General features: G+C 45.7%; 1 protein-coding gene across 1 annotated transcript in view; it reads right to left on the bottom strand.

Moving 5' to 3' along the window:
- Positions 1 to 19,198, bottom strand: part of LOC119162341 (uncharacterized) — a 28,772-nt gene extending 9,574 nt beyond the window's left edge. Inside the window, exon 1 of the mRNA XM_037414762.2 lies at positions 18,758 to 19,198. Within this exon, the coding sequence (XP_037270659.1) occupies positions 18,758 to 18,763 (6 nt within the window). The 5' untranslated portion in view covers positions 18,764 to 19,198. The remainder of the gene's footprint in view (positions 1 to 18,757) is intronic.
- Positions 19,199 to 24,065: the final 4,867 nt, after the last annotated feature.

Raw genomic sequence — 24,065 nt, 5'->3', positions numbered from 1 at the left:
TAGTGATAAATTAACGAAAAACAAAGCGCTAAAACGATGCAAAAGTCATATCAAGTAGTGCTTGATCCTCATAAATTGCTGAATAAAAGCACTGGTTCATTCAACGTGATGGTTGGTTTAATAAGTCCGAGGCAATTTTAAGATATATATCTTCGTATATAGAAACATCCAATGTATATATAGCTAGTAAGATTGGACATGTGCGGTCAAAAGTTGTATCCACTGCACTTCCGCGAAGCGTTAAAAACCACCAGAGTCGTTGAAGAACTTCGGATTTACACAAATGTTCACTGGATGCTCCGGGAAAACCCATAAGCATGCTTTGATAGCGCTAGCATATAGGGCAGTGGAAACAGCACGCCGTCGAATTTCTAGCTTCATTGTCCTCATATGACGCAAAATTTCACTGTATTAGAGCTTTCGCAAATTTACTTGAAGCTAACGTCACTTTGAAGACGTATTCAACCTTCACGGCTGCATTTAACATCGTCTCACAACTCCGGCGCATGCCGTAAGATCGTAGCGTCGCGGCGACTCCGATGCCCCTCCGTCGGCGAGGGTGCCCCCTAGCGGTTGCTCCCGTCTCCATACCAAACTTTCGTACGTTTAGCTAGATACGCACCAATGGAGTCGCCTAGAGGTTTGTTGTGCAGCGTGTCTTCCTTCTTACGCTAACTGACGGCTGTTTTCTTACCCTGTCGTATATAAGTGTAGGAGTACCGACGCAGGCTATACGCTGCTGGCGTTTGACGGATAGATCTTCCTTGATGACACACGCTGGCTGCAACTCTCACGCAGTCGGCTACTGTCGCACGGGATGCCTTCCTATAGAAGGACGTTGCCTTAAGATACCGTTGCGAAAAGAGGGGAGGATTCGTACTGGCGCTATATGGATGAGGTAAGCGGACGTCGGTAAGCAGGTTCTTCCATATACCAGGTTCCCGTACTATTTATGCGGTACGAACATCCTGAGCATATCGGTCCGCGGTTGATGATTGATATGTGGGGTTTAACGTCCCAAAACCACCATATGACCACCGTAGTGAAGGGCTCCGGAAATTTCGACCACCTGGGGTTCTTTAACGTGCACCCAAATTTGAGCACACGGGCCTGCAACATTTCTGCATCCATCGGAAATGCAGCCGCCACAGCCGGGATTCAATCCCGCGACCTACGGGTTAGCAGCCGAGTACCTTAGCCACTAGACCACCGTGGCGGGGCTATTGGTCCGTGGTTATAAGGACGGGCCGCTTCCTTCATAAACCTTGGATAGGCTGGCAAGGATATATGAGATACGGCTATCAGGAGATATTGCTACTGTGCCATGGCTTCGTAGTACCTGATCCGCAAAGGAAGCACTATGCTAAGTATACATAAAGTTTGCGTTCTTTCACGTGCACCCTGTGCCACAGTGCCAGCGACGCTCCGGTCACAGCAATGTCCAGCCATTTTCCATGTTCAAATATGTGGAACAAAAAATTAGAACGCAAGTGCAGGTACTCCGATTTGAGGTCACCCCATATACTGAAACACCCAAATCTCTATGTGGTGATGGTTATCTGTGAATCCATGGTGTTGTCCTAATTCATGCTTATGGGCGTGATTCAGTTTTAAGTACAGCCCTGAGGGCAGGATAGCAAATTGTGTGAAGCGTTGGTGCATTGCTGCACGCACATTTTTTTATTTAGTTTGACATTTTTGTCAAGCAAGGATATTCATATATAGGTACAATAGTTAGCGAGCAGCTTTTCTACTAAGCAACATTCGTCTACAGGGCCTCAAGGTGCTCTTCAACCAAACGCAGTTACACTATTTCAGTTTTTGCCAGAATGGCCACAATTAGATAGGAGTTGGAATGCACAACACCATGTTCATTTATTTAACTATATTATTGGCGACTAAGTTCAACTCTTGCGCGAGAACTACGCCGTCTATTGCTAACATATATGATTGATGTGGCGCAGCGACATGATACCACTGAAGCAACGAACGACTTGGAAAGCACGAATTTTTATATATAAGCCCACTGTATGAGCTTTTGTCTATATAGTATAAATTCTAATGGTGTCGGGTTGCTGGTGAACATATCACTCAAAACTCGGTAATTCGTTTTGCTTGCCTCAGTCAGAATAATTTTATGTGGTTTGTATTACGTTACAAGTGATGCAATCTGTCCGCACAATTGTTGTTTCGAGCCTGGTGAATATTGCGTTCATCATTGACATCACTGTAAGTGAAACATTTTGCAGAGTATAACACTGGTTAGCGAATTGACATATTCAATATGAATGCGTATTCAACAACTCCATACCTTTAAGCAGAAACATGGGACGGCATGAATTTTATATTCTCGACTCTTTCTCCTATTTCTGATATATGGTATTGACAGTAAGTATTTCAACGGTACCCTATTGAGATTTATGAATGTCAAGTAGAAGAATGTCATATGGCACGCTCAAAGTATGTTGAAAGGAATCTGCAAAGCAAGTCAAGATTACTGAACGTTTGCGTCGCATGTGCTATTACTTCCTATACAAATGTCCAGCAGCTGACATTTGCGTGCACGCAAGCATTTATTGGTAAAGTTTTGGTTTTGCGAAAACTGTGACCACCTTTCTATTTCTACAATTCCTCACCCTCATTGTCGAAGCAGCTATACACTGTAGCCGCAGGATGTGCTTTTCGCTGCTAAAAAATAGCAAACTGAGAGCAATGACAAAATCTAGCGGTGCACCGAGACTAATTGGTCGGCGTGGAAAATTATGAGCAACAACCAATTTTTCAGGCCATTATATTATCTAAGTCCATGTGGCGCATGCGCCGTCAGCACTGTGGCAGTACGATGTAGCTGCAACAGCGTCGAGAGTACGAAAGTGCCTAGAATGCACTCAAGTTTAACCCAGCAAAATACGTATTCTAGCGAGTTATTGTCACAAGCAAACCTTTGCTGCTGTCGATGACGAGGGCATAACTAAGAACCTGATCTAGGGACCTAAAAAGTTCTAATTGCTTGTAGGCGCCTTGTAAGCTGTATTGGTAGCGAGTTTTTCTCTTTCTACTAAATTGTACCAATGGTGATAGATCGACATGTATACAATGCACTGGTGAATAATTGCGTACTAGAGAATTCATGTGATCAGAGGGTGGGCCCACGTGCAGCTTAATCGTAGTGAGCTCTCGTAAATTCATTAAATCACGAGCGCCACTTTTTCAAAGTGACGCCCATAATGTACAGCATGCACACAACACATCCCATAATACTTTTGTAATTGCACACAAAAAGGTAAATTACCTGACTCAATAAGTGCTAATGCTCCAAGTTAGGTGAAATATCTTGGTGTTCTCTGTCACCTAGAAAAGTTAGGATGCCAAAATTTGTAACGGTGTTGTCGAGAATGATGCGAAAGCTACGTGAGCCTGTATATGCGTCAAATCAATGGTGCCTAAAATAATCCCATGGCACATGAATAAAATGGAAGTACTGTCAACTGAGCCATTAGTGATCAAACAACAACGAAGACGCCTATGGAAGATGGTTTTGTTTTTGGACCTCAAACAACTTACTGCGAAGAATTATGTCACTAAATTTTCATTCCATCTCTCAATGTGGAAACAGTTTATCGAGCCTTCTCCCCCACAACGCCTTGTGTTATCTCTAAGAGTGTCTACTAACTTTTATCAGGCGATTCATATCTATATGATTCGAGAAATATATCACATTTGGAAGTGCAAGCAAAGGAAAGAAAGTTTCTTGATTCGTAATGCAACTTTAATGGGCACACGCCACTGATGACGTACATAGTCATTGCTCTGACCAGCGACAAGAGGCAAAGTGCACCACTCCAAATGTACAGCTATACATTATGGTGACACAGATTACCTGCGGAACTTGGAAGGCCTCTAAAGGTTTTCTATCAGAACAGATCGCGTATTCTCTAGGGGAAATTGATAAGTATATTTTTATCAGCTCCTTCTGCAATAGGACGACTATCGTTCGCGAGAGTGAATTACTACAAGAATGCTGATATGATTGTGCACGATACAATCGCGTGCATTCGTTACATATACATCATGATACATATGTGTTGGGAAGCGTTTTGGGTATTCTTCCAGTGCAGGCTTATAGGGGGTATTCACGTGACGTCGTCACGTACCATTTTGATCTACAATTCGCAGATTCGAGCCCCGCCGCGGTGGTCTAGTGGCTAGGGTACTCGGCTGCTGACCCGCAGGGCGCGGGTTCGAATCCCGGCTGCGGCGGCTGCATTTCCGATGGAGGCGGAAATGTTGTAGGCCCGTGTGCTCAGATTTGGGTGCACGTTAAAGAACCCCAGGTGGTCAAAATTTCCGGAGCCCTCCACTACGGCGTCTCTCATAATCATATAGTGGTTTTGGGACGTTAAACCCCACATATCAATCAATCAATTCGCAGATTCGAGCTGCCTTGAAGATGAGCAGATTAAGAAAAAAGCGCGCCTTTTTCTGTGCTTTCTGTACTACAAAATTGCGGTTGAAGTGACGTCAGTACACACTCCCTATCGTGGCGTAAGAATAATCAGGTGTTGACACTGATAGCGCCTCAGCAGCCAGGTAATGTTCGATCTCGTGGCCATGCTGTGCTGTGAGCCGTCAGATGGCGCCGCGCGCCCCGGCCAACGAACCGAAGCGGTGCTCACGCATTGAAGTTCTTCAGCCTACCCTACGTTTTTGTTTCCACCGATGTGTCTAACTCTGAAAGCGCGAAGAAAATTTATTATTCCAGAATAAAAAATAGAACTTTGCCAGGTTTAAGGATTCATTAACATGAAAATACAGTGTGCAGGGTGTGAACGTCGTCAACACGGATTGATCGGGCAGTACTCAAAGCTAAGTTCCGCTCGCACGCTTGTATTTCTGTCGGTTCCCGGCACTTTTCGATTGAAAGAACAACAATTTAGAAAGATTAGCCAGCGTGCTATTCTTCCATCGAAACATTTCCCTGTGGGGAATAAATGCAAGAAACTGCCACGTGCTGAAATGTGGCAGCTTGTTAAAAACAGGCCCTGATGTTCAGAATTCATCACAAGATTCCTCCTCTGTGGCATCCCTCGTATTCAAATCGTGGTTTAAACTGAAAAAACCCCTGTAATAACAATGATTTATTTATTTATTTGTTTTGTTATTTATTTATTTAATTATTTATTTATTTATTTAGTGATTGATTGATTGATTGATAAAGTGGCTTTAATATCCCAAAGCCACCGTATATGATTACGAGAGACGCCGAGTGGAGGACTCCCGAAGTTTTGAACACCTGGGACTTAGTAACGTGCACCCAAATCTCAGCACATGGGCCTACTGTCTTTTCGCCTCCCCTGTAATAATTACTAGCCCTCTATTAAAAGAGCGTCGTTACTGTATCAGAAACGTACTTCACGCGTAACGCTGCTTTCATTTACATAGGATATTGTTGAAGCATAGCTGCGCTTGTTTCACGTGAACACGATGTAGATAAATATTTGAAACGTGTTCCATACCAGGCACACCATAGCAATGCGCTCGTTCCGCAAAATTACTAAATTTTAAAGACAGGTAAGTATTTCATATACAGCAGACTGAAGCGATGCTTTTGTTCAAGGCTAGATGTTACGATGCGAATTTAGATAATTATGTTAAAGATCACTGTCGTACGGCACGTGCAAGAGAGGCACATTCTCCGCACAAGTATAATAGCTAGAATGGAAGTTCGGTACAAACGACGTTGTACACATTTTGGGAACCTGTCAGAAATTTGGGAACCTCTTGCCTTCATCGATCGAATAGCATTAAACATACGGGAAGAAAAAAGCCTGGCTTCAAAACAGCGTGGTCACGCATGCCAAAATATGCTCGCAATCAGCAGCGTGCGCGTTTCTGCCGAGATAGCTAACCCTGGTTGTCGTAGCGCCATCTAGCAAGGCACTGATGAAGCTGCAATATAACTGATAGCAGCCCAAACATTATCTGGACGCGCTGGCATTGCGCTTTTTAACGCGTTGCGGGGAGAGTGTCAGCCACAGTATATTATTACACCATGCTCCCTATAGGTGGGCCTTACATAGCGTACTTGAGACAGCTCAACTTTGACAAAATAGGGCTGGCAGGTTTCATGCCAGACGCTGCTTGTTGGTTGGCTGTAACTCTACGTTGGTTTAACGGTGGAGGCGGACAACTTTTAATGGGACCAGTGCTTTCTTGTCGCTTTGTTTCGTGTGAACGTGCCAGCCTTCCTATAAAATGCGCAATTCACAATCATGGCATGATGACTTCCTCTTTTACCCGCCTGGGCGGTCTAGTAACTAAGGCATTCGGCCGTTGGCTGGTAGACCGCGGAATCAGATCCCGGGCGCGGCGGCCACATTTTTGATGGAGGCGAAAATGCTTGAGGCCAGTGTGCTTAGATTTAGGTGCAGCTTAAAGAACCCATAGTTGTCGAAATTTCTGGAGTCCTAAACTACGGCGTCCCTCATAATAATATGGTGGTTTGGGGGCGTAATTATTACCCAGCAATTATTATTTACTTCATCTTTTAGACTCGACGTGTTTCGTAGGACAATAATCGATGTGGTAGTGGTACCGTTTCACTTCCATTTTTTTTTTTTTGCTCCGATATTGAGCTCCACTAGTATAACGTAACCCAAATTCTTTTATCCTAAATAGAAACGATGTGGTTATTAAATGGGATGAAAATGCCTACTATGGTATCACCGTATGCATTGCATCTGAATTATGACTGAAGTATCATGTATTCACGCAGCGTCATTCTTCTGTTCAGTTAAAAGATATAAAAAGGAATGAAAGGCATCAGAGATACAAGATACAGCTTGTTCGTCCTTTGAAATGGGTATGCTATAAGTGTACGTCCTCGAAGAGCGAGACATTGGGCCGCTAGAACTCTTCTTCTCTACTATAAAACCCAACTCGTGATTCGACAAACTCGCAATAAACATCACGAGAGCTCTGCCATATGGGACCGAAGAGCGAAATGTGGCGACACAAATCGATGCTTCCAAAGGGCAGGTAATACGACGGAGCTGTTTCAGGAAATATAAAAGCAAATTTCATCTAACCCTACTACTGCGCACAAATCTTATAGGACGCAGCAGAAATACGATGACTATACTCTTGTTTTTGGATTCACTGTGCGCCGCTCGGGTCCCCCGCTTTCTGATCTTTTGGTGTCGTCGTATGCACAGAGCACTCGCACCAAATGGCATGCTTTCGCTCTATCATTCTCTCTCGCCGAGGCGCCTATAAGATGGCAGGGAGCGATAATACACTCCGATGCTTCCCCGCACTACGCCAGCAATACCGAGGGCATATGCCCCGTAATTCGGTCCCATTTATAGCTTCTGGGTAACCTAACCTGCTCGAAGAAATAAGACTGCTCCAGTATATAGAATAGGGGTTACGAACGAAAGGATGAGACGGCGGACGAAAAATAGAAAGAAGAGAGCCACTCGAGTCAAACCTGATTTTTCAAAGAACCGCTATATAGAGATGAACTCTGCAGTCCCGGAGGCGGTGGCAACGTTATCTGTATGTACAGTCCGTCGTTCGTTCTCGAATTTCTACTGCGCGTAGATAGCATTTTTTTCTTATTTTTTGTTCAAAGAAAGCAAACAAAACAAAGAGATTTATAACCTTTCAGTACGGACCACTCTAGGTCTCGAGCTAGACGTGACATCATCTGCTTCAATGCGAAAACAGCTACAAAAACTGAAAAAAAAAACTTTAGACGTTCAAAAGCACTGACTTCAGTGCTTCTTCCCTATTCGCTCTATACCATTCGGTGTAGGACCATACCACGCTAATGTCGGTTCCCGAAGGGATAAGTAAAAGAAAGAAACCTCGGAACCCCTCTCATGGCCGACCAAGACGCACCGTCGGTGACCCAGCGCGCTCTTCCCGCGCTGACCTTCTAGAGATCGCCTGTTTCGCACGCTCGCTATCGTCGCCAGTGTAAGCGTGCTCGGAATGCGGTCACGGGTGGCGCGCCTGGGCTTCACCGGGGTGCCTCCGAGATCGGCCCTGGCAGCTTTCCTTTTATACACACTTTCCGCGTTGTTGCGTATAACGGTCCGCCAAATTGCGTAATTGCCGCACTGTCGCCCGGCACGCGCGGCCGGGCCACTTTTGTTCTTTCGAATGCGAATGTTTGCGAGAGAGCAACGAGAACGAGGGTTGCGTTGCGTGCAAATGTTTTGCACGGCGCTTGTTAGGCGCCGAAGCATATAAAGGCCTGGAATTTGCGCCCTGGCCAACGGCATGCGTCCCTGGTGATCTCGATGGTGCTGAGCAGGCTTCGAGGTGGTTGTCTATTGGTGAAATACCGCGTGTCTCTAATGACGTGGGGACGAAACAAGACGAGACACTTGCACGGCCTAACTCCCGTGGAGATGTACACCACCGTCTACCCTAAACGAGAACACTTTATCTTCTATATATCTCCGAATAACAACACGAAATAGAAGATAAAAAGTATAAGCTATGCGACGAGGGTATGCGCATTGTGTGCGAAAAACACATGGCTTCAAGTAATTTGTCACTGTTTTAACTTGAAGAGCATTTCAATGTAGCGACAGCGTACAGAACTGGACGAGTTGGTTAAGCTCCATGATGTAAATCATTCATTCATACGTTTAGAAGTTTCCTTTATCATGCCTAGTTCTATAGCAACCTTACTGAGTATCTGTCTGTCCTTAACCTTGGCGTCTGTGCAGTCGCTTGTTTTAATGTGGAAGACGTCTTTTATATTCTATGCCTAGCGACAAGATTTCGGCTTCAGTGAAACAATGTATAGCTGATGACAGCGATGAACTTACCTTTAGAAATAGATGTGGTATAACAACAGAGGCCTTGTTGGAACCGCACAGTTTCTACTTAAACGTGACTTTTGTGATGTGGGAGGGTTACCATATTCGTTCGAAAATTCGGTATTAGCATTCGTTCGAAAGTGGCACCTGTAGTTTGTAATATCCTTTTGTCTATCGTTGACCGCGCAATAGAAAAGAAGGCACATGGTCTAGTTAATACGATCTTTAGTTATGTCAATGTTTTTTTAATATCCTGCCCAGTGACATTTGTACTTCTCTATTTCATGATGTACTGAACATTTTCAAAGACAATGCCTTTGGGTTGCTGTTCACGACTGAATAGCCGATCAAGGGTGCCATTGGATTTTTATACCTCTGTGTGTATACTGAACCAGACCTGGTGTTTTTCACCACAAGCACAAAATCACTTTCGAGCTATTCATCAGGGCATTCAAAGATTGCGAAAAACGGCACTGCCTTGCATTCGTTAAATTCTGCTCGTAACAAGTCTTGCCATCACAGGATAGAAGCCAGTTTTCAGAACAATTATTTCCCTTAGGAGAAGCGGGCTTCCCGAGTTTAACCTTCTCGTGCGTTCCTGTCAGGTAGCTAAAATAATTAAATATGTCTACTGTACAGCCTGGGCAACGCATAACCTCCCGTAACAGGCCACAAAATGTTCACAGTTATTCCTTATGTTCATAGATTATCACACAGGCTCAAAAAATGGCAAAAGACTTTGAAGTTGGTGTAGTGTTCTCTGCCCACCGCAAGGTTCGAAGAGCATGCGCCGCTGTAGATAGAAAGTTCACAGGTCTATCGTGTAATTGATTGATATGCGGGGTTTAACGTCCCAAAAATCACGATATGATTATGAGAGACGCCATAGTGGAGGGCTTCGGAAATTTCGGCCAGGTCTATCGTGTAAAAAAAGTATGTATCGTCAAGCATCGTACTATGTTTGTCACATGCGTAATTGATGTGGTATACATAATACCGTTATTGTGTGGGACATTTTTATAGGTCAGACTGGTGCCTGCCTTATCGAGAAGCTCCGCCAACCCTGCAATACAATTAAGGGCACACCCATTTCACACACATTTGTCTTCTCATTGTCCCACTTGTGGTTGTAAACCTTTGTTCCATAACAAGCATGTCATCTTCAGGTATATGGATTAAAAATCACGGAATATCATCGAAGCATTTCGCATCAAGAAAAACCGTGATAATTGCATCTCCGCCCCATCGATTTTTCTACATCACGGTGAAATCAGTTCACTTGAAAAAGCGGGACCATTGCGTGCAGTTCGGAGGATGCACACGCAGCGGTACTGATTGCATTTATTCTCCTCTTTTCTAATAAATATTTTAGTTGCTAGTTCTGCGTTTGTCCTCTGTCCTCCTTCTCTTGTGTGTCGTTTTTTGCGCTGACTTTTTTTCATCGTGAATGTGGTGACATCTATGTTCTTGCTCTATGATTCCTTTTTTTTTCCTTTTCATGTCAAATGTATGTGTGTGACGAATACTTTGTCATGTCACTGCCTGTTCAACGAAAGGAGGGAACTGTCAAGCCAGCGTTATCTATAGCTTCTACCGGGCCATCTCCGCCGCTCAGTCGTGTCTGCCTATATATACGCGAAGAAATAAATTGGAATTCAAATTCCCAAACCTTTACGAGGGTAGTGTGGGAAAGTGTAGAGAAACACGACTTCATAGTAAAGACTGGTTCGTTCGTGAGAAACGGTCATTCGTGTTATCTAAGAAACCAAAAACTCCATTTCGCTCTTGCTCAACTATTGACCTGTGTAACTTCTTATCGAGACCCTTCTAAGCAACGTACGTCATTTTATGTGCATCGTTACAAAGAAGCGTAATGGACTTCGATGGTGGCACGTATTCCCGCTTTCTAATACGACAATACCTTGAGTGCCCTTGTTGTAAATGCTTACGAGTACGGGGGAATGAGAAATAGCTAACTCAATACTCTATAGGGCAGACACCTTTTATTGCGATATAATTTACAGATGGGCGATGAAATAGAAGAGAGACTACGTTCTTTGTGAGAGTATATTCTCACAGATGCAGAAAAAAAAGCGGTGCGAATCTTCAAATTTTGCTCACTCTTCCTCTACCGCATCTTCAAATAATTTCAAAAGGATGATAATATACAAGAGACTTTCTGAATGTATTCCTACAGCTTGTTCAGATCAATGTGAGCTTGTACTACGTTCTATTTCAGCATGCCGAATAAACTACTTGATAGGAGACTTCTTTGTAGCTTACGAGAGGCTACCTTTGTTCTGTTACTGAGAAACGAGCGGCTAATAAATTCATGCATGCTCTCTGCGCAGGCGGGGTGTGCTCAGTAAATGGGTCTTCCCTCTCAAGCGGCCATTGTATGCTGTTTCATGCGAGCGCACTGCGCTGCAGACACGCGTATTACTGGCCTGCAAAGGTTGTCTACCCAAGTGCGTCTCCGAAGCATTCGGATGAGAACGAGCGCATTCCCGAAGACACGCTCGGCCGCTGGCGCGCGTTTCTGTGCGCATGAGACGCCGCGAAGCAACGTTGGCTTGCCTTAATTGGCCGGCAGCGTGTGTAGCCTAGATGAAGTATTGGGCCACGCATTTGTGTCCTTGTGAGGGGGGAACCCGAGAAGTTGAAGCGAAATGGCAGGAAGCGGTCACAGCGTCTCTTCTTGCCGCCGCTCGGGATCTCTCCCAACGGGGGCAATGACCCCTGGAAACGTGGATAAGGCTACGTACGTTGGAAACGCTTCTAACATGGACACGACTTTGCCTCGTATGTCTCAACACTAACGGGGTGCTTTTCTGACGCTTTTAGAGCGAGCTAATTTCTAATATGAATAAAGTGCACTCGTTACAGAAGGCATGACTGCGTGATGCTCAGATGGTCGGGGTATTTTGCAATACGATGAGTCTATTAGCGGTTTCATGGTACAAAACGAAAACGTGATATAAACATGCTAACAGTTCTGCATAACATTCGATAAACTTCCTTTAAAATGTTGAATTATTGTTCTTTCTTTGGTGGTATCGCAGCACGTTAACATTGAGGTCACGAATATTCAGAACCCTTGTTCGAAGTAAAAGGATTCATGTAGGAGGGAGTGCCTTAAGGCCTGTGTTGAGGACTATGCACATGCCTTAGACAGCACTCTTTCTCCGCATTTACGGCTACGAGCGCAATAATGCATAAATTTTCACCTGCAGCAGTTCGATAACACCGCGTCAACAAATACAGCACGCATGAAATGCCCTTTTCAGGACACGCACTTTTAAAAACTCGACGCAGTGAAGCATGGGCTCCATCGGTCATGTGCAAGACCACCCGGGCCGAATCCTCTGTAGCATCAGCACGCCTCAAGAGGGCCAAGTCGTCATTATCACCATAATATTCGCTCCAGCGCACAGCCGTCTCCATGCAATTTTGATTAGATGCGCATTACACCGGTGCACCCGCGTCTATTCCACCTACTCTCACACCTAACGTGTCATAGCCTAAATATTCGAGGCACGTGAGCCTTAGCGCATAGGTTAGCACGTTAGCGGGATGAAGCGCAATGGCCGACGCATGAATCGTTACAGCTTCTCCACCCCTCTTCCATCGCACACAGGCGCACGTGCGCAGATTCGTGTGCGAACATTCCTCGAGCGCCCGTCGAGCGATTCTCTGTTCGAAGCTAACTGCCAGCTCGTTCCGCCTAGGTTTCGATAAAGTAAATCTTGTCAATATCAAATACCAGCCGCCACTGTGCTTTAGAGGAATGTGGTTCGGGAGTGCCCATTACTACAAACGAGGTGCTGCAGCTGCGATGCACTGCCACGCGTTTGCACGCAGCGTTACGGCCGTTGGAGCTCACCGTCATACGTTATACTATAGGGTCTCACGGGCGGGCGCTGCTGTATAATACGTGCGAGGCAGCACGTGGTGGGCGCCGACTCTTTTGAGAGATCGCCGATGCGTGTCGGCGAGGCGAACGCTGAGTGGGCTTCTCCTACGAGCAGCCCATCGCCAGTTCTCGCCGCGGCGAACGTTGCCCGCGTGCTAAGTCTGGCCCTACTCGCCTCCATCTTCTTCACGTTGAAAGGCCGCCCCGGGGCGTCTCTCGAACCACTGAAGAAGCACTTAAACCAGAAGTACATAAATAAATAGAGGCGTCGGCGGTGGACCGCTAAATCGGGACGTTCCTCCACCCGAGGGGGCCTTGAAGCGCGGAGTGACCGGCACCCGCGAGCTCGTCCCACCGCTACCCCGAGAAAAGCCCCGTTCCGAGCACGTGCCGCGCTCAGGCACGACGTGCGGACACCGCACGCATTCTGCGGCACAGGTGACGAGGCACATCTGCAGCCACTTCAGACAGCGGCGCATGCAGCGTGCACGGAAGCTTTTGAACTCTGTCATGAAAGATACCGACACCAACTGCGGTTTTGTCGAGAGAAGATGGCACCAGCTGGTAGAAGCTCAAGAGGACTCCCTGATGGAATGCTTTTACGCGCTATTCTGCGGCTTATAAGGATGCGAAGTGACGGATACGGAGAACAAGCGTGCGGCGAACTATCCTTGAAACACGTAACCTTGGTAAACTGGGCAAGGAAAAAAACACAATGTCACGAACGAAAGTAAGGAGCACTAAGCGCGAGACAAAGGCGCGTGTGTTGTATCCTAGTACATCTTTAAATTTTCGTCTTGAGGCTTGCAACCTTTCTGGATGAGGATACCCGCAGCGTCATATATACGAATCTGGCAGAACAAATGGGATGAACAAGACCTGTTACTAGAGCCGGGTGGAACCCTGATTGACATTGCCCGTCCATTGAAATTTCTTGGCAAGGCTCTCATCACTGATCATGTTGATAAAACAGGCAAGCACCGACCACTGGCTTGAATGTACAGAACTGTTGCACTCTCACCACTCTCGCCTTCGCAAAAAAAATAAAATAAAATGAAAGTATATGTATCGAGGAGTGGGTAGGTGAGAAGAGGCAGAAAAGGAGACCTTAACCGGACATGGGGCACGCATTTCGTAACTATGAAATCTGCTCGAAGGCTTTTTAAGCTGTAACACAAGGCAACAATGTCACCGGTGTAGTTCTGGCCATATCGCTCAAAGAAATTGTAAGTGGACGTATAAGTGATATTTCCATGATTCTGTTCTAATTCTCGTACTCCTACTATTCTGCGTTCTGCAATAGTCCGATGGGCGCCTTCCATACAAGAATACCAGGATAAGACAGTCGGCAACTAACACTTATAAAAAAAGAAATGGAATAAATTATGGTCGGTCGCGGGTAAGACCGATCAGATTAAAAAGTTCGCAGGTATAACGCAGGAACGGAAAGCACAAGACCGGGTAGATTTGATGATCATGGGAAAGGCCTTTGCCTTGCAGTGGGCGTAGTCAGGCTGATGATGATGATGGTGATGATGATGATGATGATGATATAAAAATTATTGAATATTAATGACGCGGGTCTGTACAAAAACGTGCGTCTTAGCGAAACCACGTCTGTGGTTTTGCAGTGTGGAAGCTAACAAATAAGAACACTTACAGACATCACACCCGACTGAATGGAAACTCTTCGTAGACTTACGAAATTATTGCCCACACACATTAACGGTACCTTGAAGAAAATAAAAGTCGCAGACGCTTGCTTCTCTCGCCTTCCTTCTTGTATCTATCCCTTTCCGCCCATGCGCCAACTTCAAAAGAAACGATGCCTATGGCAATTCAATTTTCGTTTATCCATTTTCATTGTTACGTACGGCAATTCAGTTTATAATTATCCCCCTACCGTTCCTTTGCTAGGTAGAAGAACAGCTATGAAAACGAAAAAAGTATTTCCTTTTGAGAGATGGTAATTGTAAACCAGTGCTTTCAGGAAACCTTGTGAATGAACTCTATCGCTACCTGCAAGGAACAACTTGTCTCTTGACAGCAAAAAACTACGTATACAAAGTTGAGCTAAATACGAGTTATACTAAGCATCGGAAAGCGTAGTTTTGCAAAGGGGTTATCAGCCGATTAAGTTTTGTGTGGCTGCTTCACGAATGCATAGTGCGGTCCACGTTATGTGCAATGGTGTTGCTTGGTGTCTGACCAGGCTAGTTGTAATGACAGGCGGGTTTATTTAGCGTGAGCGCAGGAGTCTCAGGCAGCGGCCTCGAGTGCCTCGAGTGTCATACGCTAGAGGTGGATGGCATTTCAATCAAGTCGTTACTCTGGCCCCGCTCAACGGGGGAGTGGAAGGAGGTGGCTCTCATGACGAGCGGCTATCGCACGACGCGACGTCCGCATAATGGGAGCCAAGGGTGCCTCGAGGTACCCAGCTCTTTTCTCTGCAGCATGCACTGGGCAGCCGCATGCCACAGCTGGCTATACTTGCATGTTGGCGGGGAAAATATGGGAGGGGGGTGGACGTCGAATGCCATTGAGCTCCTTTGAGGTCGTTGGTCCGGCGAAGGGAAGGCGCGATTTTTTTCGGGCGGCCCGCATAGCTTGCCGACGCAACTAACCTTCAGGGCACTCGGCGTGCCGATGCTCCTGATTGCGATGCTGCCTCGCCCGCGGAGCGGACCACCTGGCGCCGCTGCGCGTGCAGCTCCTCCGCACGCCCTTAGGACTCCCGGCCCCGATTAGCGCCTCTCCCTTCGCCCTCCTATTATGCACGAGATTTGTTTGTTTGTTTTGTTTCAGGGTGTTTGTTGAAATCTTTGGGACACTGAATCGCGAGCCCCTCCATTATATCTTCTTGTTGGTTCGGTACCCTATTAGGCTTTTTTTGACACGTTATCTCCCTCTCCTTGTATAAGTACGTTTTTGACACACACGCCGCTCGCACTTCACTCGCACCTGCGACGCTTCTTGTAACCCACCGCCGCACCCTCTGTTTGAAGCATTCGCTGGCTCTGTAGCGTGGCGCTGCCGTTAACGTCCAGGCAAGAAAAGCAAGGGTAATTCACCACCACTGAGCCGATCACCTCCTTAGTACACTGATCGCAACCATCGGTGGAGACCACTTGCAGCATCGGCAATAGAGAACTTCAGTTGCGTACCTATACTCTGTTAATACAGACAGTGGGCTCGTGTTCATGAAGCAGTTCGTACGTCATGGGTTTAAGTTATAACAGGTACTGACTAGGAATGACGTCGAAATATTGTTGCTGCAAAAAGAACGGTAACTATTCTTGCGAACGGAAAAGCCTTGCTCGTTGTTTCATTTTTTTTTTAGTGGCAAGCCTCATTTGGGTAAAATTATTAGCTCACTGAATAGTGGAGCTCTTCTAAGTTTAAGAACAGTCAAGCAATGTAAAGCCAAAGGGAAACACAATAGTGCAGGCGCAAACTCAACCCGTCTTGTCGTGTTTGGCACTGCACACGTGCTTTTACGCTGTTTTATGGTAAACTAAAGTACAATAACAATTTACGTCAGAATAAATTTCAATGTATGACAACATCTAAAACAACAATAATATGAACAGCAGTGTCCTACTTAGCGACAAATTAAGGTAAATGCACAAGAATACATGTGCTGCAGTAGGAGATTATCAAAATGATACCGATGACGTCACAAGAACCGCCTACAAGTAATCACTAGTAATCGATCTGACTGCACTAACTAAAGAACCTTCTGTGCATCATGAGACGCAATAAAATGCTGTTTTTTTATTTCTGTTTGATTCATGGAAAAATGAACTACCGGACGTTACTATGGAGAATGCTGCGAGTGGTCTAAAAATTCAATTATCGCGTACTTACATTGATAAGGTGGTGCCATCTAACGGGGCGCAGTTGAACCAAAACACGTCTGCCATCTCGGAGAATTTCAGAAAATTTATAAATGGCCGTTGTTGCTGCTGCGGCTTCCGTTGCTTTCGTTCTGTCTACTAGTGTCGGCGACCACGCAGTAAAGCTGGGCAACGTTGTGCATGGCAGCAGTGACGTGAGTCGGTCCGCTTCTTCAGTCGGGTAATTTGAAGTGCGCTAACCCGATGCGGGTCACTAAAACGTGATTTCATTTCAAAATAAGTCCTTCTTTGGCACAAAGGTAGCACTACGAGGTTTCTGGACTGCTATTTCAACAATCAACGCCGACTTAATCGTTGCCTTTAGTGTCCATTTAAAGAATAATACCAACTAACAGCCATATCGGCTGTTCTACTTCTTTAATAAGCTAATCGTTACTGTCAATGAGCTTCCTGCTGATCAAGATAACGAGCATTTGAGAAATTAATACTACGAGCGCACTACGGGATTGTGTTCACTCAACAGGCGGTTGGTAGATATGAAGGTAACTTGCTAGGAAGTCGTATACCGAACGTGAACTAACAATGAAACTGCTTTAGCGTTACCAGCATACGTTACCGCTACCAGATAAAACCCACTTTCAGAGGCACTATGTAAATTCAGTGGTTCTCAGCTGAGCTGGGCGTAATTTTTATGCTAGATGCAAAAACTTAGGCAGAGGGACATATTGTAGCGGCAAAACCTTCACAAGATGAAATATACCTTGATGTATCTTAGGCTGAGTGCTTGAGGAATAAATCTATGTTTACGTAGATGCAAAGGGATTGGGTATTTTAAATAAAATAGTTTACGTCAAATAAACACTTTTATTGAGAAGTTTAATTGGCGGAGAACAATGAATTCCTTAGTCAAATAGTTCACCATAGTTCCAATGAGTTCTGAGGCCACATTGGCGTCTTGGCGATGGTACCACACTTGTGCGTGCACGTTTACTGTATTGGTTTATGATACAACGGAACAGGCACTTTCTTCGAATTTACGACAGTAGGAACCCAAAGGGTTCCTATTGTCGTGTTTCCATGAACTCTTAATTCGTTTTCTGACGAAGTAAGGAAATAACACGTGTAGCGTTCCTACGAAAGCAACACACGTACCCACAATGATAGCTGACGGTGAACGTGCGTTCGCTTTCTTCAGGGCCTTCCCACAAGCAACACGACAGCCAAAGGGAAGATTTGGGCATACTTTGTACGTTCTCTTTAGTGTTGACAGTTGTGATACCGTTATTCAAAAAGCTAAGGCATTCACCTGAAGTCTGTCTTCATACATGACGACGTGCTCCACCGAAGGAAGGCTGTGCATGATACTGCTGGCGAAAGCACGTGCCCTTTGTGCCCTTTAAGGGTTTTTTTTAAGCAGTAGAGGCCAATCATACAATGACCCTACTTTGATGAAAATTACTGATGAGTCATGGCCCATTCGTAGACAAGTTGTGTCTTTGACGTCCTTTTGTTTGTAACTCGGCCATAAAAACAGCTTCAATAGAAGTGTCACCATTTGGTCTGTCAAACGGTGCAGGCCCATTTGCGGGGTATGAAGAGAGTGGGTCATACTAAAACAATTGTAGCGCCTCATGTAAAATGAAATCATGTCCCTGCATTTTACGATAACACCCAGTAACGTTCTGCATATACCGTACTATCACGTTTTCTTTGAAGCCTCGTATGAATATGAACAGCCATTGTTTCTCATAGAAATCCTGAAACACCATTCCTTGGAAATTATATATTTTTGGTTGTGTCGTATAAGCGCGAACTAATTTATCATTCTGACAGTGCATCAGCTGCAAGCCCGAAAGGCAAATGCACTGGCAGACAGGCCAAACAATACGTCGCAGCTAAAGAAAGTATGCAGGACTCTTTGTAAAAAGAATGCCAGTGAAAAATGTTCCCATATTGAACACCAACAGAATGTGCAGACGCCGTGGGAACAATTTTCAGTGACCCGGAATAACAGCAGAGCGACCGAAATTTTCTCTGCGCGCTCCTATAAGGAACCTAATTTTGTCACCCGTTTTCTCAATCGTGTTCAAGCTTAGCCGAGGAACGCAGTGACAGCAACAAACAATCAAAACGATGAAAAATCAATTGCTTACCTTCATGTTGATTCTAAGTCCAACGTTGCTTGCGTGCTCGATTGTGCGTAACGAGGAGTAGTGCTCGTGGAAACAGTACTAGTCGAGGCAAACACAGTCACGATGAAATATGAAGACGATCGACGCTTTCTGCGGCGGCGTGTGCACGAGTCCCAGAGGGCAGTCTCTCCAACGAAGGCTACTGAAGCAAAGTGGAGTCTCCTTAAAAGCTGGACCAGAGTCGGTTCGCAGTGTGCTGCGCCGGCACGTAGTCGTCGCTGTGTATCTACGGCTGTGCGCGCAAGCGCTAGTGCTCGTGAGATGGGAAAGCCGTGCACAGCGCTGACACGGCGTGGTATGGGAGTGAGCCGAGCAGCACACGACCACGATGAGAGCTGAACGCGGAGGAGCGATGAGCTGTGGTTGCAAGCTCTCTTGTTCTGCGCCGAAATAGGACGATAGGCGCCCGTTTCATACCGGGGGAGAACGCCAGGGAAGGCGAATTTCTCTGCTGCCGCGTAGCTACGCCACCCTGAGGCACCGAAGGGGGAGGGGGGGGGTGACGGCAAGACAAAGTACAAAGCATGAGAGAAGCCAAGAAACTAAACTCGTGAAAGATGCTGTCGGGGCGGCTAAAAAAAGAAAACTCACCGCCTTCTCCTCCGACTCTGCTCTGGTGGAAGGGGATGCTGCGTGCATGCTGCACTGCGGAGAGGCGGTCGCGTCGTCCCTTCAGATTTAGGGCAAGCTCGTTTATCGAAAACTCTCTCGTTCCCGACGCCCGCCACTCGCTGATGCTGCTACTACTACATCGTTGGGGCCCGGCCGTGCACGCCAAGCCACGGGCAGGTGCTTCGCAGTGGCCGTCGGCTAGTGCTCAAACAAGACAGAGAGACGGGAGAAAAAAGAGAACGCGCGCGCACGTAGCGTTGGCCTTCCTGCACGGCACCAAGCGTGTTGCGGGCGACGTAACGGGACGGCCCAACGTTTAGGGAGCCACCGCTGCGCATCTCGCGAGATGCTTTTTTCTCCCTGGGATCAAGCTGAAAGACAAAGCATAGACGCTAAACCATGCAGAGCATGGTTTAGCGTCTATGACACCTTTACAGAGAATGTGTCTTCACAGAGAAGGTGTCTCACATCGTCTGTTTTTTTTTTTTTTTTCTCTTGGGTTGCTTGCCGACAGTGATGGATGTCAGTGCACTTGACATCCATTATTATACACGTACGGACTACAAGTTTCTTCCCTTATTTTCTGAATTATGCGATGTTTCTCGATGACGGTGGTCATATTAAGGACGAGCCGACAAGACAATTAAAAAAAGATATCTTATTCTTGTTCACTTTCTCATAAATTAGGTACAATATTTCAGCATCGTGACTGCTGCATTCTGCTTCTTTCCTCCGGCATAAGAAAGCGAGAGAGCTCTCGATTTATTTTTCAAGGGAAGGAATTTCCCAAGATAAGACATTTGACTTACCGCTTAAGAATATTGGGTGGTATAATGCGTGCATCGAACGTGTTTAGTCAGATTATTTGTTGATAGATATGTGTGGTATAACGTCCCAAAACGACCATGAGAGGTGCCGTAGTAGAGGGCTCCGGAAATTTCGACCACGGGGGGTTCTTTAACGTGCACCCAAATCTGAGCACACGGGCTTGCAGCATTTTCACCTCCATGGAAATTGCAGCCGCCGCAGCCGGGATTCAATCCCGCGACCTGCGGGTCAGCAGCCAAAATCAGGTAATTTATTGATTGATATAATATGATGAGCTATGATGAGGTGCAGGGGGTATCAATCCATTATCTCTAACTAGTATGAACTTTTTCATTTTTGATTCATCCAGGAAAACGTCTTTCGTTGGGCACGGCACATATACGGTGTCACTCTGTGCCACATCGCAAAGCTCGCCCCGTAAAAATCACGCGAACCTCGGTGGTGGGGGGGGGGGGGGGGGGTGAGGTTGGGGGTCACGGCGGGTGGTTGGTGTCTGACGCGCGCGCGTTCACGCTACGATGCTGCGAAGCTGTATACCCCCAATAGCGTCAACAAAGACGCGCGCCTAGAAGTGAAAGAACGCCGAATCGCGAGTCAGAGAGTGGAGCCCGAGCGAGAAAATAACAACAATATCAAGTGTAACTATAAACGCTTGAAAGAACGACGTAAAAACAACCGTCTTCAACAAAAAAGCGCCCTAGTAGAGGTGTCTAACGGTTTCACCGCGACAAATGGCCGGCGTTTGCTGGCTGACTCTGTGGAACAGCAGAGAGCAAGCCGCCCTCTCTTTTACACCTATACACACAGAGTGAAAGAGAACAGAGACAGGAGGGAGCAACCGGAGCAGGAGGTGCGTGTGCGGTTTTGAGCGTGTGGCGCGTGTACAGGCGTACGCGCGCGTCGTAGCTTCAAAAACAAATGCATAAAATATAAACTGCTCGTGGTTTCGGTTTCGCCCGGCCGTGGCTGGCTTCGCCGCAGTGGCTGCGGCCGGTTCGTTCACACCAAGGCGCGCTTCGCGAGCCAGCGCACGCCCTGCAGGCCGTCGGCGATGCAGAAGATGTAGGTCGGCCGGGTTGCCCGCCCTCATCCTTGCGAGGAGAGGGCGGAGGGCAGAGAAGCCTTTCCTGCTCTGTCGCGTTCGCCTCGTGCCTCATGTCGCGCGTTCGGGAAGGAACACACGCGTTTTAAAAAATACTGATAAAAAGGAGCGGAGGAAGAAACGATGAAGAGAGAGAGAGAGAGAGGCATGCCGAAGTGTCTCGCCTCTTGGGCGAAGAAAGGTTATCCAATATTTGCATGAAAAAGGGCCGAGACCATGACTTTGCCGACACGCGGTGAGCGAGCTTTTGAAAAAAAAAGATAAAAAGTGCCCTCAGGCTCACGCACCACCACCCTTATTTATTCTTTTTTTTTTACGCCACTGGCGAAGGGACTCGAGTTCGCACGACAAAAGCTACGATATAACCGAATGAAAGCGGCAGTGCGAAACAGAAAAGAGAGGAAGGGAATGTGAGAAGTCGTTCAGACAGCAAGAGCGTAGAGCGTTGGTGAGTGATGTCGTTGCTCCGTAGAACACGTTAACCCTGACCGTCACGTGTCACCAGTTAGCGGCATGTCACTTCGTTGCTGGTGGTGTGCAGTTTTACGCTGGTTGTTTCGCTTCGAAGGCGCGATACGGTCGCGCGTTTTGCATTCACTTTCCCTGGCGCTTCGAAATAAGGGAAACGCTGTAAGCTAAACGAGCTGCGCGGGTAGGGTTGGGAGGTCTTATAAGAATGAGAGACGGGCTGTTTCATGGTAGGCTATACGTATAAATTGCCAACCAAAGCGTCTGGCCACGGTGTCTACTTCTCATGTAGATTGATATGTGGGGTTTAACGTCCCCAAACCACCATATGATTATGAGAGACGCTGTAGTGGAGGGCTCCGGAAATTTCGACCACCTGGGGCTCTTTAACGTGCACCCAAATCTGAGCACACGGGCCTACAGCATTTCCGCCTCTATCGCAAATGCAGCCGCCGCAGCCGGGATTCGATCCTGCGACCTGCTGGTCAGCAGCCGAGTACCTTAGCCACTAGACCACCGCGGCGGGGCTCTACTCCTCATGTTGAGTAGCACCCTTTGCCTCGACAGTGGGCGCGAGACTAGATCTTAGAGACGCTAAGCCACAGCATTTATTCAAGAAAATGTTGTCAGCTTTAATACTGTGCCTAATAGTTGTGGCACCGGTCCATGTAGTATTATTTTCGAATGAAGCCATATCCAACAAGAGGTAGGGTCCTGTTATGAAAGTACGAAAAGAAGAAATATATGACGATCACTACTGAACAAAAGTATTGCCTAAAACTGGCACGTTACTGAAGAATGGATATCTCTTTTGAAATGCACTGGCCGGATTCTCGATGCTTCACTTTCTTAACTGGCCGTCTGTATTCGCTAATAACACGCTAAGCACCAGATTTGACTGGACTTTTCTCTTACAAAATATTCTAGCAGGCGTAGGAGCTTTCTTTTTTAATACGGAGATTTTATGGTAAACGGCTACTAGGAAGAAAATCACTGCCAATAGTGAAGGTCCAAAAACGTACCCGCATTGGCGATGAGAAACAACTACGGAAAAATTATTTCACTGCAAAGTTCATAATTTTAGAAAAAATCTGGTCGTCACGACTTGTTTCCAAGCGAAAAACAAAGCGTTGCAACATAATGCAGTATTTATACATTTGATTTCGTGCGGAAACTAAGATTATCGATATGTATAAAGAGTATCTATAGCAACAATGAACCATTTTCTATTCAATTACTGTGTATACCGCGACACCTAACGAGGAACCAAACTTTTCACAACTTTAATATACCTCCCACAAAAAACGCCTACAGGAAACAAATACTGCAATATACTGGAGTGTAAGTTTTGAATGACATGCCGCATTATATCAAGAATACCAGGAACTTGACCTGTTCACTGAAAAATGACTACTCTGAAGTAGTTTTCCCTGCTTAAGTTCACTGATACTTTAAAATATAATTTTTACTACGTATATATATTACTCTTTATGCGTCTTGTTTGCTGGGTTTTAAAATACATTTGTTCTTTTTATTAATCTATAAAAGGTAACATTATTCTTACTTGGAGCTTCAAGATTCATTCTGCATCTTTGTGTGCCCCTAATTAGCAATTGTTTGGGCAAACTACAAGTTATGCATTCCCTTTGTTTGTTTGTTTTTGTCCTTGATCTTTTAAATTCAAGTGATGTTGTTTGCAGTTCAACATGATTTCATCTATGATGATATCAAATTTGAATTGTTTACTTGTGTTTATATCAATCAGAACTAACACAGTTTCTGTTATGTACACTTCCAGTGGGACCCGCATTAGCCTTTGGCTATGAGACCATACAGATTGTGCGTATTTTGTTTAAGATATGTGTGAAATAAAGAAAAAATAGCGAATGTGGTTAATCGTGTGTGGAGACTACTTATTAAGAATGAAAGACTGTGTGTTTGAACCAAAAAGCCTTTTTTATTCGATAACAAAGTTTAGTGCTCCTCTCGCTACTATCAAAACCATGATTATTTTGTAAAAGTAAAGATAAGAGAGAAAAAAAAGCCTTCTTGGGCGTCATTCTATTAATAGTTTGCGCCAAGTTGATGCCCACGGGAAATGATATACGGCAAAACCTCGCACTTGCAGTGTGTGGTTGACGGAGCAAGTACGCTCGTGCATTCTCTTATTTATAATGCCTTATAAATCATTTTTAACATTCGTATACAGGTTGACTAAAGGCACCTACGATTTCTGATAATGTGCATAGAAGTTGAAAA

Source organism: Rhipicephalus microplus, chromosome X (genome assembly GCF_043290135.1).
Source record: "Rhipicephalus microplus isolate Deutch F79 chromosome X, USDA_Rmic, whole genome shotgun sequence".
Classification (NCBI taxonomy): Eukaryota; Metazoa; Arthropoda; class Arachnida; order Ixodida; family Ixodidae; genus Rhipicephalus; species Rhipicephalus microplus.
This window is presented reverse-complemented; position numbering and strand designations above follow the sequence as displayed.